Source organism: Nipponia nippon, unplaced genomic scaffold (assembly GCF_047370975.1).
Source record: "Nipponia nippon isolate SJK-2023a ecotype South Korea unplaced genomic scaffold, ASM4737097v1 scaffold_13, whole genome shotgun sequence".
In the NCBI taxonomy this organism is placed as follows: domain Eukaryota; kingdom Metazoa; phylum Chordata; class Aves; order Pelecaniformes; family Threskiornithidae; genus Nipponia; species Nipponia nippon.
In genome coordinates this window covers 15,919,529-15,939,414 of record NW_028262324.1, presented here as the reverse complement: position 1 = coordinate 15,939,414, position 19,886 = coordinate 15,919,529, and the positions used below count along the sequence as shown (strand labels likewise).

The 19,886-nt window shown below is 57.7% G+C and overlaps 1 protein-coding gene across 6 annotated transcripts; it reads right to left on the bottom strand.

The window, feature by feature from the left end:
* Positions 1-417: 417 nt before the first annotated feature.
* GMEB2 (glucocorticoid modulatory element binding protein 2) lies at positions 418-18,834 on the bottom strand. Of its 6 annotated transcripts, none has more exons than XM_087750343.1 (10): positions 18,682-18,834; positions 15,226-15,417; positions 10,321-10,418; positions 9,404-9,531; positions 7,814-7,917; positions 5,533-5,690; positions 3,897-3,968; positions 3,214-3,351; positions 2,557-2,679; positions 418-2,350 (listed from the first exon to the last, which is right to left on the bottom strand). In XM_087750343.1, the coding sequence occupies exons 2-10, from the start codon at positions 15,354-15,356 to the stop codon at positions 1,704-1,706; spliced, it is 1,599 nt and encodes a 532-aa protein (XP_087606469.1). In that variant the 5' UTR covers positions 15,357-15,417; positions 18,682-18,834; the 3' UTR covers positions 418-1,703. The 6 variants fall into 6 exon arrangements, with proteins under 6 accessions (XP_087606469.1, XP_087606472.1, XP_087606470.1 ...); XM_087750346.1 differs by having other exon boundaries at positions 10,321-10,415; XM_087750344.1 differs by lacking the exon at positions 18,682-18,834 and adding an exon at positions 16,158-17,851.
* Between the last annotated feature and the right edge of the window lie 1,052 nt (positions 18,835-19,886).

The following is a 19,886-nucleotide window of genomic DNA, read 5'->3' as shown; positions in this document are numbered from 1 at the left end:
CTCTCCTAATGCAAAACTCGGTTCTTGTCTTCCTTTAACAAACCCTACGGGTTTTTCCCTGGGTTTTGCTCCTCCCAGTGCTTTACCAGACCAGCACCCCCAAACACAGCTAGCAGCTTCAGACAAACAAAGCACCCCCTTGCCTTCCCCATGGTTAATCAACCCCCGAACGCAGGGGTGCGTCCCAACCCAGACACTTCTTAAGCACGCAGGACGCAGTCAGAGCACCACCACCTGCCCACCACCCCAAGGGTCTGGAGCATCTCCGCACGCGTGCGGACAGCAGCACGCATCCAGTACATATATGTGCATTTATATTTAAGTAAAAGCGAAAAGCGTGTTCCTGCCCCGACCTAGCCCCGCTTTGCAACCCCAGCTGCCGCAACCAGACGCGGAAATACAATAAACCAGCCGCGCTCTTTCAAAAATATTTATTAGCTCATTAAAGTGACCTGTCGTTGCTGCTGCTGCCAGATCAAGTTTGTAGAAACCCCAACACTTGAAGCACCCAACTCCTTCCAGCCGGACACAGTGTGAACACCGCTGCAGCCACAGGCGCGCCCTGAAACGGGGCAGCTGGGAGACTCGCAGCGAGTCGAACGGTCGAAGGAGTTCTGGGGGGGTCGACCACCCCGTTACAGAACGGCTGCTCAAACCCAGCGGGGAGGGAACGGCAGCACCCGGCTCCCGCGGGACGAGGCACCCGGCGAGATGCTGGGGACCGGCCTGATCCTGCACCAGGCTCACACCCTGTTCCTAAGTGCAAAGCTCCTCAGAGCGCTGCCGTTCAGCTCATCTCTCTGCGCGTTCAACAGCAGATCTCTGCCTTACGGCACGATCTGCACAACCAAAGGGCTTTGCTTAAAAATTGCTGTTTGCTTAAAAAAATCCCAAGGAATGGATTTTTTTTTTTTTTTTTTTTTTGGAGAAAACTAGAAAGAGACCCTAAATCCTCAGAAGTTACAGCTCTTCCCGGCCCTCTGGGTTTCTCTCTCCCCGCTCCTTCCCCCAGTAGACCCAGGCAACCCGCCATGACCATTGCCACGGGAGCTCCCGCTTCTTTCCGCCACCCAAAGCCAGCGTCACACGCAGAAGCCGACCTCCCGGGCTCGCACTGCCATACAGAGCCTCTTCCCACTTTCGACGACCACACGCATCCCGTGGACACCCCGCTCTCGGCGTCCCCTCTCCCTCCCCGGTGCCTCCAGGGACGGGGGGCAGCCGGCTCCCCGATGCCGCCCATCGTTCACGCCAGACCCCTCGGCAGCCGGATCGGTGCCTGCTCAGCGCTTCGCCTGCTTTTCCTTTTGCTACAAGCCTTCGCCTCCCTGCCCTGCGCCCCTGCTCTTGCCCGCTCCTCTAACGGACGCTGCTCCAGCTACGCCTGCAGATGAGGCAGGGCTGATGAGCTAGAACGGAATAACTATTCCCAGAGAACGGGGGAGGAAAGCTTTATAAAAAAATTAAGCTTTTTTTTTTTTTTCTCTCTCCTCCAAACAGGGCATTTATGCCTTTCCCTTCTCCAGGTGTCTTTCCTCCCCCTCCTTCCCTCTGACCTGAACCTCCTTACCGATGTGAGCCGCTCTGAGTCTCATTAACCCATGCCCCTCGTTACACCGCTCCTCTTCCCACAGCACAGCCAGAGAAAAGGCAGTTCCACCCAGAGCGGCACGGCCAGCGTCCCTCCAGGCAAGTCCCCCCTTTCACTTCTGCTCCGCCTCGTCAGCCACTGCGGTCACCTCAATGGCGGCGGCGGCGTGCTCGTCCCCGGCGGCCTCGGTGGCACCGGATGGGACTGTCACGACTGTGCTCCCGCCGGGAGCCATTTGTGTCACGTTCTGGATGGTCGTGCCAAGTCCCGGCAGCGTCAGCAGCTGGAAGGGGCTCACCACCTTCACAACCGTGCTGCCATCCTGGACCGCGGCCGTGCTCAGCACTGTGAGGTTGGAAGCGTCCGGGTGGATCTCCACCGTACCGGGGAAGGTGGAGCCGGCGGAGGCCAGTACTGTGTACCCTCCCAGCAGCGGGGAGGCTGGGGAGCTGGAGGCGGGAGGCTGGGACGGGCTCTTCCCCAGCACCGAGGGCGGAAGGGCTGAGACAACTTTGCCAAGAGGGAGGCTGGCAAGCTGGGAGACGGGCACGCCGGGGGTGACGGCAAGCTGCGCCGGCTGGGACAGGACTTGGGAGGTGATGGCAGCTGGTCCGGAGGTGGCCCTGGTCAGCCTGGGACGTTTTAAAGGCGTGGGGACAGAGACAGGCGTGAGGGTCATCAGGACGTTGTTGAGATGCTGCGATTTGTGCTTCAGCTCCTTCGCTCGCTTGCGGTGCTCGTCACACTGCTGCTCCAGAGCTGGAGAGAGAAGAGGGTTGGCTCAGCCTGGACCCGGGACGAGCTTCCCAGGGACCGTGGCAGCGCCCGGAGCAGCAGCAGCCAGCCCCACTGCGGCTGGTGTAGCATGCAGCAGCTTTAACGCAAACCCCGCTTTCTTACACAGAAAGAAAACGTGCTGGCAGCGATAAGAAGTGCCGGAGCACCGGCATGTCCCGGGGGCATACCTGCCAAATCCCGTGTGTACTGCTCCCTCGAGCGATCCATCTGACACTTGTGGCTGGCCAGGACCTTCTTGACCAGATCCAGCATACCGAAGTTCTGGACTACGTTGTTGAGTAAAACGGCATCTTAAAAACAAGACACAGATCTTTGAGGAAAGCAGAATTCCCTACGCAAAGTGTTTACGGCTTGGTAAAAAGCCATACAACAGCAAACACATTCAGCTGAGACGGCCAAAATCTGCGGGAGAGTAACGCAAAAGGCTGGGGAACAGAAGACAGGAGAAGTCATGAGAAAGTGCAAGAGGTCACTAGCGTATAAACAGTCCTCTCCTGCTTAGCAGGGGCAATAAGAAATCTGCTGGCACAGTAGCTGGTTGCTGCATCGTTATTCCGATGGCCTAAATTCCCCCTCAGCTCCCAAGCCAAGCGTTTGTCCAGAGCCAGCAGATAGGAAGCCCCAGGCGCAGGGAATTGGAGAATTGAGGCCACCTGAAACGTCCCCAAGCACAGCCAAGAGCCTGCCCGGTGAGCAGCCAGAAGTGGGATTCAGTTATGATGAACTGTGTCCCTATAGTGCCACCCAGATATCCCCAAGGAGAAAAAAACATCCTCAGGGCCCTCTCCTGAGATGCCTCTGAGCGCCCGTGCCCAGGTCCTTACCACCGAGCTGCAGCGGAGGATCCTGTGCTCGCTGCTGCAAACCCTTCATGGTCTCCACTAGCTCCTGGTGGAACTCATGGATTACTTCTTCCAGGAGACCCGTGTCCTTCAGGCCTCGCCAAAAAGCGAAGGTGTCATCTGGAGAAAGAAAGCAAGGGAGAACCTCAAAATCCTTGGAGGGGGGTTTAATGGTGACCCGCTCTGGGTTCCCCTCCTGGCCCCTGCAAGGGTGCCGTCCTCCTAGGCTGTAGGTACCAGGCGCCGGGGCTGAGCCCAAGGAGGGGCAGCTGGAAGAGGACGTTTTCCCCATCCTCTGTCACACAAACAGGACACCGATGCCACAGAAAAGCCCGTTGCTCAGAGCACACCAGAGGAGCAAGAATGATTTTACGACCCCTCCGATTTTGTTTTTCTTTCCCTAGAGCCGCACCAAGCACCTGGCCTAGGCTTTGATGTATCAGTGCTTAGAAACAACTTCATCCCAAGACGACGGCGCAGTCAGACCACACGCAGGCAGGATATAACGCAGCACAATGCGCCAGTAAGCGGCAAACGAATAATCCCAGTGGAGGCTCAAGCAGGGCTGTTCTGGGCAGACAGGTCCTGCTCCTCATCCCTGCTGTTTCCCTCTTTCCCTACATCTCCTTCATCCTCTGCCCCGGATGCGGGATCCCAAGCCGTACCTCCAATGCTGGTGCTCCAATCGCTGGCATCCTCGCACGTTTCTATGGTAATCGTAGCCGGGGATCCGTTCACTGCAACCAATAGCAAAAAAGAAAAGAAAAAAAACCCCCAAGTCCTGATTTTTCTCTGTATTTTTCACGGGCTGTTTCTGAGGGAAGCACTCCCTTGCTGCATTTCTGTGACTTCTCCTTTTTACGGCACAGGAGTGCTTTTATTTGAACATAGCTCTCAAAGCTGAATGGAGAGAGACGCCCCAGCGGCCAGTGAAGCCGCAGGCAGTTGCTGTGCCAGCAGTACTTATTTTTCCACGCTGGAGTGCAATACCCCAGGGATTACTTCTGCAACCCTTGCACAAGAACACATGCCCAAGAGCAGCGTTTCCCTCCCGTTCCTCCTGCATACACACCACGGTATCACTTAGGGCAAAAGTCAAACAGATTTAGAGTCTGATTTTTTGGCAATCCTTTTTTGCCCAGCTTACAGCTTGCAGGACTGGGATGTCTGGAGGGTTTCTAAAGCCTCGAAGGGGGGAGCATCCCCCCGCTGCGCAGGGGTGCAGGGGGGCTCCCTCCCTCCAGCTCTGCCAAATCTCGGCGGCTTTCTTACCATACAGCCGGGGGAACCGGCATCATTCGAGCCGTGCACAGGAGCGGGATGAACGGGAATCCGGCCAGAGACCCACGGTGCTGCGCAGAGCATTTGTAATGCTCAGTCGCTGCCATTAAATCCAATCACTCGGCAGCCTTCAGGGTTCTGGTTATTCCAGTGCAGCCCAGCAGCATGGGAAGTGTCTCCCCGTTAGCAAGCTGGTGTCCACGTTTAACGGGTGGGCTCAGGACAGGCTGCACTGCGCACCGGCTTCCCCACCACCGTGCCGGGCCGTGGTGCCGAAGGCGCTCTGCAGAGCCGGCAGAGGGGCTCGCCCTGGCCTTGCTCTGCTCCCGCAGACACCACCAGGAGCTCGGGGTGCGGGGCTCTTTGGGGGCTGGTTCTTAACTATGTGGCCACAACATCATTTAAATCCAGTTTTATAAACTGCATGCATGAGTGCAGATAAAAAAAATCTGTTGTATCCCCTGGTTCTCTTTAAGCTTTCAACAGACAAATTCCGTAACAATTCAGCCAGGGAGCCTTAAATGCAAATCCCTAAATTATTGCGGAAGAAGTCAGGTCAGAGCCGGGGAGGAGGGACTCCTACCCTGGCACTGTGTGCAGCAGGAGGAGCCGGGCTGATCCCTGCCTCCCGGGACGAGCGCCGCGGACACAGTGCCCGACCGGCAGTGAGGACAGAAGGGAACTTCATCGAGCAACGACTACTGTTTTCTTACAGATTAATTGCAGTCTTCTGCTTCAGCTACACAGTTTGGGGTAAGGCAGGAGGCCAGAAGGGCGGCTCTTCGGGTCATGCAGTGTTACTAGGTGAGTTACTGCATCTCTGCCAAGATGCTCTAACAACGACTCTGCCTAGCTCTGCTATGGGGAATCCTGCAACAGAGCAGGGAGAGAAAGCAGAGGATAAAACAACCCGCAAAGCCAAAAAGAGAGGCAACCGTAAGGGGCGTTGGTTACGCGGCATTCGTCATGCGTTAATGCTTCAAAGCCCCTGTTTGGGGCGCGAGGAACGGCTGGACGTACCATCCGCAGAAGCGGGAGTGAGAGGGATGTACTCCGTTGATGTCTGGCTGGTCAAGGACACCCTGGCTCCCGTCAGGTCGATTTTGGTGCTCCGGCAGGTGTTGGAACAGACCTTCGTGTGCTGGTAGAAATCCAGCTCTCCCGAATCCATGATCTTCCTGAAAGATGGGGAGCAAGCACAGGGACAGGGACATCAGCAGGAGCAGAGAGCTCCGAGATGCAGCTCCTGGCAGCCTCCACCCCCAAACTTCTCAAACTCCCAGATGAAAAGCAAAAGCCAGGAGAGCAGGCAGAGGCAACAGTCTGAATTTCCCATAACAAGTCCCCCTGTGTCCCGACCTTAGAGGCAGCATTAACTAAGCGTTCATCAAAACAGCATCCACAGCCTGCTCCGTACTGGCCACACGCAGAAACCCAACAAGTGCGCGATACTCCAGCGGCAGTACAGCCTTTCAGGAGGCTGGGATGGGGAGAAAAAAAGCCCATCGTGCTGTAGCTGCGGTAAAGGACTGGAGCAGATTCGGTTTCTGACCACTTCCCTGCCACATCCCGCATCCACCCAGAGAGGATGAATTGCCTTAGTCCAAGAAAGTCCTTTTCTTCGCCACTGGAACACTCAACTTGGGCTGAGAGGCTCAAGAGACACACGAGCTTTTCCTAGGGATATATCCCTGTAAAACTAAGCATACTTTGAGAAGCATCGGGACAAACCACACCGCTCTCAGCAGATCTTCTGCTGGCTAGGAGCTTTCAGGGAAACCGTGCCATTTAGAGCCCAAACACTGCCATTCCCATAACAGCAGCAAAGTGGGAAGAGCCTTTCCCCGCCACCCTGGGCCACGCTGCCATGCAGCAGCTCTAACCCTGCCCTGTGATGCTGAACAGGCTCCCCCTCCCTGGCATCTCCTGCCCTGCTCTAAGGACATCCCCCGCCTTGGTACGAGCAACACACACCTACGCCGAGCGTGCCCACGCATCCGCGGGGCTCCCCACGGCAGGGGCAGAGCTGCTCCGTCCTGCCGCTCTCCCACCTCCTAACAGCAGGGCAATGCTTGGCCTCCAAACAAGCTGGTTTCAGAGCTGGTCCCACCTCTCTGAGCAGGCTCTTGCACGGGGGTTTGGAATTTTAACTAGGAACCCTCACCGGCACTGACGAGCTCCCGGTTCGTTTAGGGAGCAGGGAGGAGGAGAAGAGAAGGTCCCAGTCTGGTCCCTCCAGCACCTTCCCCCCGTGCATGCCTGCAGCTTCTAGAAGGGTCGGCTGAAGTCTCAGTCCAGGGCTGAGGCAGCAAGAATTCTCTTCCTTCCCTTTTTGACTCTGCACCTCATAAAAAGAGATGGGGCATAACCCTATTTATAAAGTAAAATAAGGTCTCTCAGCTTAAGCAAAGGAGGTTGCAACATCGGCATACGTGATCTTCCCCACTCTAAGCAAGCTGTCTCCAAGGCATCCCTGGGCTTTGCTGGCCAAGGCCAACCTGAGCTTCCCAAGATGTGCTCCCGCGGGCTGCTGGGCTCGCCTTCACACATTCCTTGTCAAGCTTTTTTTCCTTAAAAGACCTGCCTTGCCGAAGTATAAGCCTATTATGCAAAATCTAGGTGGAGCAAAAGCTGCTTAGAAGGAATACGGGAGACGCCTGCATTGAAGCAGAAGAATACAGGCAAAGGCAATGTCACCCTGTGAAAAGAACATAAAACCACTGACAATTCCCGGGGAAAGAGGTGATGCATTTTTATCCTGCCTACAGGCAGAGACAGACTTTAATTAAATCACAGTCTCAGGTTGGCGTTCAGGAAAACCATAGAAGAATTAAATTGCTGTAGTTAAGACTAGAGAAAAGAAACGCTTGCATAAATAAGCTTTAAATAAGTTCTTGGCAAAAAAAAAAAAAGTGATATAAAGCAGACATACTGCAACAGGAACGTTAGTTCGTGACCAGGTTCCATTTGGTAGGTCACGCTGAGAACCCAGGGACAGCATGGCCCAGCCACCACGGGCCACTAAAATTTTCAATGCCCTTATGCCAGCTGGGAACTCGGTGTGATTTAAGTCCTAAAAAGACCAGGGAAGCATTTGTTGCCGCAAATTATTCCCTAGGCAGCAGGATAACACAAAGCCGTTGGGCAGACCACACTTGGGGCCAGGCTGTTAGGACAAACAGTGGCGCATTCGCTCTCTCCGCAGCAGAACCACCACGCCAAAAGCTGTCCCACCCCACGTTACCCCCCAGAAAGACGACGTCTCCGCTGCTGCTCTGCGGATACAAACGAAGAGACTAACCGGAGCATGATCCCGTTCATCCGGATTGCCCGCTTCCAGTCCTTCAGGGTTGACTTGCCCGCCAAGTGGACAAACTCCTTGGGACTAATTAGGTGATCGTCAAACTGCAAGAGGCAGAAGTGCAACATCAGTGTGACAAGCCATAAAATAACAAAAGCGTGCCCCGTGAGCGTGATCCGGCAGCGGAGCTGGGCTGCCCGGATGGCAGCGCCCGGTGCCCAGCAGTGGAGCTGCATCACAGCCTCAATGTGCTGTTCAAATAACAGCACCAAAACAGACGGCTGACACATGCTTCCCCACCTTAGAGAACATTGACTGAGTTAAAAAAAATGAAAGCCAAATATTGCTTTCGTGGATGGTTGGTTAACAGCTGCTCAAAGCCAAGGCTCGAAAAGCTGCTCAAAGCGCAGGGTGTGTGCAGCACAGAGGAGCTCGCTGAACGCCCAGCCCAGGCAGGACAGCTGGGAAAAACGCCCTTTGCTTGTGCAAAGTGCCATTAACAGCCGTGGGCTGCTCCCGCTAACGAGCAGACTCACAATGAAAGCCGGGCTTTCATTCAATGCCGGTGACATTTGGGTCCAGGGGCACGCTACGCCCCGTGCAAGCGAGGGAAGGAGGACCCCATTTGGTCTTTGACCTCCTGCTACCGAGCCTGGCCATCGATATCAGCAAAACCTCTGGCCTCTCTCACACCCACTTCTACTGAAAACCAGCTTTAGGGAGTTGGCATACACTGTACCAGCAGCCAGCTCTTCCCCTTTCTTTTATTGCCCTACACACCCAGCTGTGCCTCAACCCATGAGCTGACCTAAAAGCAACCCACAGAATCAGGCACTCCTCTAAAGAGCTGCATTACAGCCCATCTCGGAAAAGATTTCCCAAGTCCAGGTTTCCTCTTTTCAGTGCTCACGTTGACCAACATAGAGCTCACTCACCATTAGTGCAGGAGAAACTGCTTCTCTGCACAAGTGCACGGGCTTTGGTGCAGAGAGAAGACCGATTTTAGGCAGCAGGAGCATCACCTGCAGCTAACCTGTCCTCTGCCTTGGGGATGGAAAAGGCCATCTCTCCTCTGCAGGGCAAGGAGCACCCTTTGGAAAGCCCGCTTGCAACAGAGCCCAGAGGAGACGCTCCCTCGGCAGGGTATCGCTGAGTCTGTGTATAAATGCCAGCAATGGCTTACGACAGCATCGCACACAGTACGGTCCTGGAAATGGAAGTTCAGCCCTGCTCCCCTGTTCATGCAAATTTTAACCATTCAACCTATTCAACAGGTTCCTTACCAATAATCTTCTCAACAACTTCTCAACTTTCTCACAAACTGAGCAGACACTGGAAGCGCCCAAATTTCTCAAACTTGCCAATAATGTGGTTAAATTGAGGCAGCATTTCTCCACCCAGCACTGTTCAACTTGGCCAAAAAGACAGATGTCAGGCACGACAGTACCAAGAGCTTCCTCCTCGCCCACCACGATGGGGGTTCTGATGCAAAGCAGCTTACCAAAGTTCATCAAAACCAGGGCAAGCCAGGTGAGCCTGCAACGCGGGCATGGGAAGGCATGAGTCAGCATCAGGGACCTTTATTCTCACCTGCACACACTTCACGTTGATCCCAGGGCACACAAATTTTCTCCAGATGAGGTTGGCTTTGCTGTCCCCGCAGGTGATGGGGTAGACAATCTCTGCCTCCAAACTGTCCTCGTCTTCAGCCATCTTCACTTCTCACAGGGAACAGAGGAAGGGACGGATCAAAAAGAAACGTGAGTCGCAGCCCCCGATTCACCACCCTGACGCACATGGACAGTGATAAAGCAGTTTTGAAGCTCAGGATTGAAAAAAAAATGTAGACGATGCATGGTGGGGTGTGTGGCCACCAATCACTTGCACTTTGCTACCAAAGCATCCAACCACCCAAATTTCTCAGGCAAAACCAAGCAGGCAGATTTATACCGATCTGGCCACAGCTGAGTGTGTGAAATCTGAGAAGTCAGTGGCCAGGGCTGAAAAAATTCAACTCGATAAAAATGAAAGGAAGGATGTTGTTCAGGTAATTATACATTCACCTTTGGTTTCAGACCGCAACTGTTTTTAGGGCAACTCCAGCCCAGCTGGTTACAGTCTTCGCTCACTAAATTCGCTTTTACTTGTAACCAAAGCCAGCGAGTTTGCTGCAAAACTGACATCCCCATCGCAAGCTGGAAGGGCAGGAGCCAGCAGCGGCCAGAGACGGGGTCTCATCCTGCACCAGGAGAGGGCAGCAGCAGCCCAGCCAGCAGCTGCCAGCTCCCTTCCCCGCCACAATCTGGGCTCCCCTTGATGCTGGGGAGGGCATCCCCAGTACCCCCACCAGTACCCCCAGAGAGCATCCCCAGTACCCCCAGAGAGCATCCCCGGGGCCAGCCGGCGGCTCTGCACAGCAGTGGCCAGACCCTCTCGACCGGCACCAGCGCAGCGGTTGTGGAGCCGGCATGGCTCAACCAAGGGGCTACGGCACGGGCTGAACCTACCTAGGACCGCTTCCTTCAGATGCGTGGAGGCTGTAAAGGCAGCAGCAGCCGCAGCAGCCGCATTTTCGGTCTCCAGCGTGTCTTCGTTTATGTCACTGCTGGTAAGAGTGGGAGAAGCAGAGTTAAGCCACATGGATGTGCCCCCCCCAGCCAATGCCCCACAGAGACATTGCTTCAAAAGTCACTCGGACTACGTTTTCCCACAAGAGCTAAAAGTCAGCTCTGGTTTTGAGAGGCTCAGCTCCATTTTTCCGTACGGAGATGAAGAGCCCCGCAGCAGGCGGGCAGGCAGGACCACTGCCAGCAGCCCGGCCGGCTCTGCCTCGCCTCCCTTTTAATCCCAGCCCCATGGAGCTGCCTCCAGCACAGCCCGTGCAGGGGAGCTGGCGTGGAGGGATGCTGTCAGCACGGCCCCTCGCTCAGAAGTCGCTGCCAGCCTCTGGCAGCTTTGCCTGAGAAGATTTCCCCAGGAAAAACATGTGTGAAACACGCTGCCGCTGCCCGGGCGATGGACTGGCTGAATCCCTCGGTGTGCGGGATGCCCCCAGGAGCAGGATCTCAAGGAGCCGCAAACACGCTATAAAGGAGAGGGACAAACCCTAACAGCGGATCCGTGAGAAGAGATAACATAACGCAAACTATAGACCCTCGTGATCCAACCTCTGAGCCTTTCACAACTCAGTATACCCATAATAGTAACTAACAGCTGGCTATCTGACCGCTTTCATCCTCCCCACCCCGGAGATCTCCAGTTTCTCTTGGTGCTTTGCCGATGGAGACACACGGTCCTGCGCAGCATCCGCACCCTCGCCGTTCGCCCGTTCCAGCTCTCGCTGCAGCGTACGAAGCCCCAGGCCCCTCTAACGAGCTTTGGTGCACGCTCAGAGGGGAAGGGCATTTAGGGCTGTGATCCGGGACACGCTCCTCACCCCCTCGGCTGGGAGGGTCCTGGGTGAGGGAGGAAGCCCACAGTGGCACCCTTACGGATCCAACCTGTGCATCACGGCCAGCTCTCAGCATCGACCATTCCTAACGGGGTTTAAGATGTGCATTTGGTTTGGTTATTATAATTACCATAGCAAGTTTGCTGGACCTCTGTGGGGTCCTGCAGGAGGGGGGAAACAACAGTTAACTTTTCACATACTTCAACATATAAACTTCCTAAAGAAGACCCTAAGGAGAAAATAGGTTTAAACCTGAAAACTACCCCATTTTGGTACCATGGATGAATTAAAAGAATGGTCCCAGTGACTCACTGGCAACCACATTTCCCACCCGCGGTGCCATGGGGACAAGCAAATTCAAGAGAAACTGGTTTTTCCATCCTGGCCTCCTAACACGCAGCTCCGGGGTGGAACTGCAGTTTCAAAGCATCCCTCCCCTTGCCAGCTGCAGGGCAGGTACCTGGTGGGGAGCAGCACCGAGATAAGGGAACCGGCGTGGGCGGCAGCTCAGCCTCACCGGGTGAGTAACGTGGAAGGCAGGCACCACGGGACCTCACGCTGCCTCTGCGGCTCGCAGCGGCCAACAGCCGAAAGCCCCGGGGGGGAAAGGGGGTGGATAACGCAAAAGGACTCCAAAAGGTAAACTCGGAGGTAATGCATCTGCACACAGGTGAATACTACAGAAGCGGGAGTTTGACACAAGAAAAATGGAAGAATTGTAACCCGGTTTTAGTTCATCAGTTTGCTGCTTGGTTCTTGCATTTCTCCAGAGGCGTTCGGAGAAAAGCCAGCAACGCCACTTCAGCAGGGCGCCAGGGCTGCAAGAGGCAGCAGCCACCTCCGCTGCGCAAAGCCCAGCACTCCACAGCCCTGGCCCCCATCTGCCTCCGCCTGCCACCAGGCCAAAAACCTCCATCGACTTGTCAAAAAGAAACACCCCAGCAGAGAGCCAGCACCCGAAACAGAGCTTCTTCCAGGACTCCATGGCATTTGCACCGCTCCAAAAAACGACCAAAAGGCATGATTGGATTGGGAGAAATAACCCAGCCCACACCTCAAACCCCATCCTCCAGAAAACAAACCAACCAACCAACCAACTTCAACAGCTTGTATGAAAAATTCAAGCAACTGAAGTCTGGGTCTGCCATGGAGATGTAACTGGGGGGGAAGAGAAAACCACAAAAAGAAGGGGAGTTTCTCCACACTGCTTCTCCCATCCCATTCCAGAGGAACAGACCGAGGCAGATGCAGGAGAAAACTCAAACACCTTCCAAGCCCCAGCGGTGCATCCCACCAAGCCGGTCCTGCCTTCGCCGGTTGCCATGACGAAGCCGGAGGAGGATGGCTCTCATCTTCCTCCCCGGGAGGATTCATAAACCAGATGGGAGGAAGAGAAGAAAGTGCGTGCTGATAAAGCAGCGGGCTCGCGTCCCCTTTCTCCTCCGCTTCTGCCTCGCCTGGAAACTTCAGAGAGAAAAAAGTCTCCACCAGAAGCCTGCGCTGGGGATGCTGGTCAGAAATACCAGCACCTCATCAGAGCATCAAGTACGGATCCCTTCCAAGCGCAGACGAAGGAGAAAAGCTTCTTGCCGATTATTACTATTTTCCCATTTCCCTCTGCCTTTTCCAGTCAATCTTAAAAACACATGAACTAATTAAGCTCTTCACCACTGGTTGTCTATTTTTTTTTTTTTAAAGAGCAAAACCATACCCAAAGGAGCACTAGAAAAAGGCATCAACCTCCAAGCTGAGTTTGGTTTCTAAGTGCCACATCAGACAAGTTGAAAGCCGGCTTCCCGTGTGAGCGGTGACTGAGCCAAAGCCGAGGAGTGCCAGCCCGTGCCTGCAGCCGCTTTCCTTACGCCAGCTGGGGCTGCAAAGGGAGAAGAGAGGGAAAGGGAGCCAGCGCCGCTACGGTGTCTCCGCGGGAGGAGCGGAGCCCAGTGGAGGCAACCATCCAAGGCTACAGAAAGCCCACGGGTGGCTCGTGCTGCCACCCGCCACCAGCCCCACGGCCCCACTCGGCGAGGGGAGTCCCAGCAGCCGGCGCAGCGGGGGTCGGGCGGGCTTTGCTCTGCGAGCCCGAGATCCATGTCCTTCCCAGCGACCCGCTGCCATCCCGGAGCACGGGGGAGCGAGGAGCCTGCCCACCGGCCCTTCTCCAGAGAGCCGCATGGAAAACCCTCAGGGAATCTCGTAACACCTGCTAAGATATGCTCCGCTCGTAGCTGCGACTAAATAAAAATCACCTTCTTTCTGCTGTGTAGAGCTGCCCTGCTCCTGACCATCCAGGGGACGCTGGGAGGATGAGAAAACGTTTCCAAAGAAAAACAGGAGGGGAAATAAGAGCGAAAGGAAACCAAGCTGATTGAGCCAGCCTCTGCCGTGATCCATGTTCCCGGACAACACCGCGCTGCTGCACAGCGGTGTCTGCAAAGGCTTGGAGCCACATTAAAACCAGAGACTGTTCTGCAGCCGAGAAGAGCCACATCCCAAGTTTCACATCTGTCTGCTTCTCCACCGAGGGTGCTAGGGAAGGCACCGTGGGCCAGACAGCAAGAGGAGCAGAGCCTTTCTTCCCCACCATCACCCGCTCTTCTGGGAATGGAAAAGGCTCTCGGAAGCGCTCGCAGACCTGGGATGCGGAGGAGGAGCGGGGCAGCTCCTGCCTGTGGCATCCCCGCTGCCTGCCCCAGCGCTGACGGCCCTCGCTGCTGCCTGTCCCTGCCCATTCCCTACCAGAAGTTCATCTGTTAATGAGTTTATACCCGTTACAGCAGAACAAGACGAATGGCACCTGTGCCGTAACGTAAAAGTTGTGCCCTGCTGCCCTGCCCCGAGCTGCAGGGAACCGACACAGAAACAGCAGGGTGTATTTGAGGAAAGGAGAGAAATGTCTCCTTTTTGTGGAGAGCAATAAACAGCCGCTCGCTCCCCACTTATTTCAAGTGCAGCGACTTCTGGATCAGACAAACCCACCCGGATCCAGCTCCAGGCGTGAACTTGGATTTTCTGCCCACCGAAAGAGCAAAGCACTAAAATGTCTCTGGGCACCGTCCCATGAAAGGCTGTAGAGAAATAAAGCAAAGAGCCCATGGCTACCTGGGCCTTCAAGGTACCAGCCAGGCACTTTGGCCATGGGAGCAAAGACTCGGCCGACCTGCAGCTGCACAGACCAGACCTGAATGAACGGCAGTCCCGGATCTGAAACGCCAACAAGAAAGGCAGAAATCGGGCAAAGCAGCAGCACTTTAAAAATCAGACATATTCACCCTGTTTTTTTGAGCAGGGCTTCTCCACTCAACGCTGCACGGTTTCAAGGCCACCTCTCTCACTCCCGTTGCCGGCGGTGGAGGCTCCTGCAGAGCTCTGCCAAAAAACACGACCCCAGACCCCTTGGGAAGAGGAGCCCGGCTGCCCCGCGCTGCCGACAGAGACTCATCTCTCAGAGGTACGCAGCTTAGGGAAGCAATCATGAAATAAATAGCACAAAAACATTCATTTAGCTATTGCTGTCCCGTTCCAACCGGATCCGCGTCCGTTCCAACATCCACATCCACTCAGAAAAGATGTTTTGGTTTGGTTTTGGGGTTTTTGTTGGGTTTGTTTTTTTTTTTAAAGACATTTTCCCCCATCCATCCAAAACAAACTGTCGCATTGCTTTTTATTCTGGGTAACCCCAGCTGAAAACCACCAGTAGTAACAGCTTTAACAGAAGCAGTGGAGCCTGCTCTGCAAGCTCGGCGCTGCAGAGCCCGCAGCCCTGGGTATGGTCCCAGGGGTGTCAGCGAGGACCTCACGAGGAACCGGAGATTGCCCGGGCATCACTCAGGTCCCCACTGTGAGAAGTGATGCAGGATTAAGTAGTAGATGATTAACTACACCCAGCTCAGCTGACTGCGACCACGGCTGGGAGGTTTTCCAGCACGTCACCTTGGTGTATGCCGACCCCGTCTCTTACCCGTGCTGGGACAGGTTGGTGGTGACCAGCACCGTTTTCACCTCCTCCACGCCGCCTCCATCCACCGCGCCGTCGGGCGTCGTCACCACCACCACCTCCTCCATGTGAACGCTGACGTCCGGAGTCGCCATCGCGAGGCAGGCGCGGGCAGCGATGGGCAGCCAGGCGGGAGAGCCCTCGGTCACCGGCTGCCTGCGGAGAAACAAGGGGAAGCCCCGCGTGAAAAGGGCTCTCTGCTAAAATCGGTCGCGGAAAGACCATCGGTGCAGGGGGAGCAAGGGGGCACAGGGTATCCGTGCTCCTAAGGAGAAGGGGATTAGCAAATCCGTCCCAAGAGGAGGGATGAGGGGAGGCTGGTAACCCAACAGGCACTCCAGACTGGGTGAGGGTGATGAGCACGGGAAGAGGCAAGGGGTGGGAAGGGACCAGGGTGCAGGCAGCGAGGGGCAGAGCGTGGGAGCGGATAGCCAGCAAAAAAACAGTCCTGGCATTCACCGAAAACTCTATGAAGAGGCACAGTTTGAAGGTGCATTTCCAAACGCATTTCAGACTCTCTCGGAAGGATTTCACGCTGTCGGAGGAGCTCACCACCGTCTCCTCCATGGCAGAAACGGGGACTCTCCCCTCCTCCAAAGTCACACACAAAAAATCAAATTAAGGAAGCACTTCAAGCCTGCAGCAACAAAGTGACATCTGAAAACTGTTTCAAAGTGTGTGTTTCTAATAAATCAGCAGTAGATTTAAGAGAGCATTTAAACCTGACTTCAGCACCCAGCCCTGCAAAGCCAGTATTTTATATGGAAGAAGAAACTTAGGGGGGAAATAAAGCCCTAGTTAACCAAAGGCACAAGCAGCCGTGCATCTCTACGCTCACGGTTGCACTACACCCCCGGCTGCTCCAGCCTCCGCACCCGCAGCACAAGGTAACTCACCGGGGAAAGCCCCGGGGACACCGTCGCCCACCTCTCCTGCCAGCTTGCGCCCGGCGACCGAGCCCGTGCCCGCTTTCCCGGGGATTTTAGGTAACTGTAGGATTAAAAGCAGTTTTAAGCCATTCAAGCAGTAGGAGAGGTCCAAAATGGAAATAAATATCCTTTACCAACACACGCGTGCATAAATGTCCTCCAAACACCCGCGTTACCCTTCACGTTACAAGGATGGTGTGACAGAATTGGCATACACAATCTAGAGCCATAAAACCGTTTGCAAATCAGCCCGAGTGAACCGCGTCTGCATTTCCCCCCGCGTCTGCATTTCCCCCTAACACCTGAGCAGCACCCGCTCGCACGCTAACGCCCAGGTCTCGAGGGTGACTACAAAGCATCTCCTATGGTACCGCGCTGGTATTGCCTACGGCACCGGCGCAGCCTATGCGCGGGCGCGGTTGTGCCAGTGCTCCTCTTGTCAAGCTCTGGCCGTTCAAGCGCGGGCTCGAGCCGAGAGCCGCAGCACAAGCTCCCGCTCTGCTCCCGGCTTTGTTTCCAGTGTCACCGCAGCAGGACCAGAGCCGCTGCTATTCCCCTGCAGAACTTTATGTCAAGCCGAGAGCTTGCTCGCGCCAGCCTGCGCGATGCTTTCATCACATGGGAAAGAAACAAGGTGAAAGAAATTAATTTTCCTGAAACTTGGGGTTTCTTGAGCAAGCAACACCCCCACCCAGGTATGTGCAGTGGCAGCAGCACCTTCGCCTTTCCCGAAGGAGCCACGCTCCGGAGCAGCGGCACAGAGCGTGGTGCAGTAGCCACTTGGCTCCCACCCCCTTCCCCTGGCCACCGCCGGAGCCCTGCACGGCCCCGATGTATCTGACCTGACTTTGCAACGCCATCATGCCCCACAGAGACTCCCGACCCACATGGTCCCCATGAGATGATCTTCCCCGCCATGGAAGCCACGGGGTTTATCGGAGCCGAGCAGCGAAAAGCGGACGGGCCCCTCCAAGCCAGCCCAGCGTGAAGCCACCGACAGAATCGGAGTTTAGTTTTTGCAGCAGGAAGGAACAAAGCGAGCAAGGGCGGCCAGACCCAGGGCAAGGCGCGAGAAACGGGAGGGTTTACTACAAACCACCACAAGAGCGGGCAGGGTCGCGGCGCAGCAGCTGCACGCCTGTCCCGTTCACCTCGCTCCTGCACCGGGACGGCAGCTCCCTGCAGCAGCCGCTGCCTCGGACCCCGTGCCCCAACGCACCTTGCGTGCTGCACGTCGGTGCACGAAGACACGGTACGTATTTCAAACCGAATGCAGCTGAGCATTTAACTACTGCAATTTTTTTGTCGCTCTATCCCTACATTTCCTTTTGGGGTAAACCCCTTCTTGCAGCGTTAGCGTCACCCATGATGGCCTCTGCCCCAGCGCCCGGTTTCGGGATGCTCCGGACATCCCACCAGCGCTGGCGGAGGGCTGGCTGCACGGGCACCGCGGGAAGGCTTCAACTCCACGAGCGCGTGCTGCTCGGAGACCTCCGGGCAGGAGCCAGTGTGGGACGGAGAAAAATTGGGCTGAAAACACAAGTAATCAGCAGCAGCGGGGTGCAGTGGGGCGGCTGGAGGGGGGCGAGGGCTGGCAGGGAGCACCCCAGCTCTACGCGGGCCCTGCGCACCCGTGCACGTCCCTGCTGGCGCACCTCGGCCGGCACTGAGCGAGCTGCGGTGGCTGCAGGGAAGATTTGGGGGTGAGGTAGAAAAAATAAAAAGGAAATAAAAAAAATAATAGCATTGCAGCACTCAGAAAGGAGAGAGAGATTTTTTGGGGTGCTCTGTCAGCGGAGGGGGGAACAGAGCTGGGGAGCGGGGGTGGCACTGCTGGGGGACAGGGCGTGGGGGGGTGCGGTGGGTGCACGGGGGGGTGCAGGGAGAGAGGGTGCAGGCAGGGAGGGGCAAGCACGGGGGTGGAGAGGGAGGGAGGGGGGGCACGGGGTGGGCTGCAGGAGTGCGCGGGGCGGGGGGGGGCACGGGGCGGGGGCCTCCCCGGGGGTGCAGGGGGTCGCAGAGCGGGGGGTGCTGCTGGGGGGGGGGGGGGCGAGAGGGGTGCAGAGAGAGGCGACTGCACGGGGGGGACACGGAGCGGGGCACGGGGGGGGGGGTGCACCGGGGGGGGGGGGTGGTGGCTCGCGGCGCTCCGCGCGGCGCCGCGCGGACGGGTGAGGGGTGCCCCCCTCCCTCCCCGCGGCGGGGCGGCGCGCGCGCTCCCAGCGGCGGCGGCGGCGGGGGGGGAAGGGGGGGGGGGGCCGCGTGGGCGCGCTCACGCTGGCAGCGCCGGGCGCGCGGGAGGGAGGGAGGGAGGGAGGGAGGGAGGAGGAGGAGGAGGAGGAGGAGGAGGAGGATGGTGGGGGGGGCGGGCGGCCGGGCGCTGCCGCCGTCTCCTGCCGCTGCCGTAACGTCCTGACGCTCCGCAGGGACCCGCCGGCCGGACGGCGCGTGCGGAGGCCCCGCGGCGGCAGAGGCCGGGCCCGGCGCTTACCTCAGGCCGGGGTCCCGCTGCCCCCGCTCCGGCTCCGGCGGCGGGCGCTCCGGCTGGGCGGCGGGCGGTGGGTGCGGGGAGGGGAGGGGAGGGAGGGAAGGGAGGCAGGGTGGGGGGGAGCGGGGCTCCGCCGCGCGCGGCTCTCGGACCCCGCGCAGGCGCACGGCCGGGCCCGGCTCCCGGGACTTATTTCGCGGGGGCGCCGCGGCCCGAGCTGCCTGTGAAATAGGTGCCGGGCCGGCGCAGCGCGCCTGCGCACAGGGCGGGGGGCGGGGGAGGGGGGGGGGAGGCCGGGGCGCGCCGCCCGGGGGTGCCCGCGTGTGGGGTCCGCTGCTGCACCGGCGGCGCCTCCGTGGGGGATCCCCGGGGTCCTGCGTGGGCTCCCCGCGTCCTACATGCCCCCCGTGCGCCCCCCTGGGTCCTGCGTGCCCCCCCCCCCCGCGGGTCCTGCATGCCCCCCGTGACTTCTGCCTGCCCCCCCGAGCCTTGCATGCCCTCTGTGTCCTGCATGCCCCCCGTGTCTCCTGCGTGCCCCCCGCCCGCGGGTCCTGCATGCCCCTCGTGTCTCCTGCATGTCCCCGCCAGGCCCTACATGCCCCCCGTGTCTCCTGCGTGCCCCCCCCCCCTCCGCGGGTCCTGCATGCCCCCCGTGTCTCCCCACAGGCTTCCCGGGGTTCGTGCATGCCCCCAGCTGTGCATGACCCCCCCCCAGGGCCTGTGCACAATGCCCTCCCCTTGCATTGCACCCCATGCGTGCAGGCCCCCCGGGCCCTCAAATGTGCCCAGGGCTCCTGCGTGGCCCCCAGCCCAGGGCACGGCTGCACTGGGCATCTGTCTGCACCTTGGCACGTGTTCCCCCCTGCCCCCCAGGGCTGCGGGTGCACCCGAGGCCAAGTGCAGCGGGGGTGCCGGGTGTATATTCCTTCCCTCCCTCCCTCCCAGCGGGTGCATGTGGGTGCACCTGCACGCTGTTCGGGAGCGCAGAGCAGTGCTTGTGCACCAGGGAGCTCTCGGTACCTGCCTTTCCCGTTGGGGCACAGCGCGTACCAGTCCCCGCAGCATTTTGGGGCGTCCCGCACGCAGCCCGAGGCATTTCTGCCCAGCGGCAGGGGCGCACGTGCTCCTCTTTGCCCAGGCTCTGGGCCCAAGCAAGCGGCCAGGCGCTGCAGGCTGCCTGGCAGGGCTGGAGGCTGCCGGGTTTCAGA

Coding starts and splice junctions, on each gene's coding strand:
- GMEB2 (XM_087750343.1), bottom strand. CDS start 15,356: ATGGCGACTCCGGACGTCAGCGTTCACATGGAGGAGGTGGTGGTGGTG. Junction 10,419..15,225: donor ACCAACCTGTCCCAGCACGG/GTAAGAGACGGG, acceptor CACTCTTACCAG/CAGTGACATAAACGAAGACA. Junction 3,969..5,532: donor CACTCCCGCTTCTGCGGATG/GTACGTCCAGCC, acceptor TATTGGTTGCAG/TGAACGGATCCCCGGCTACG.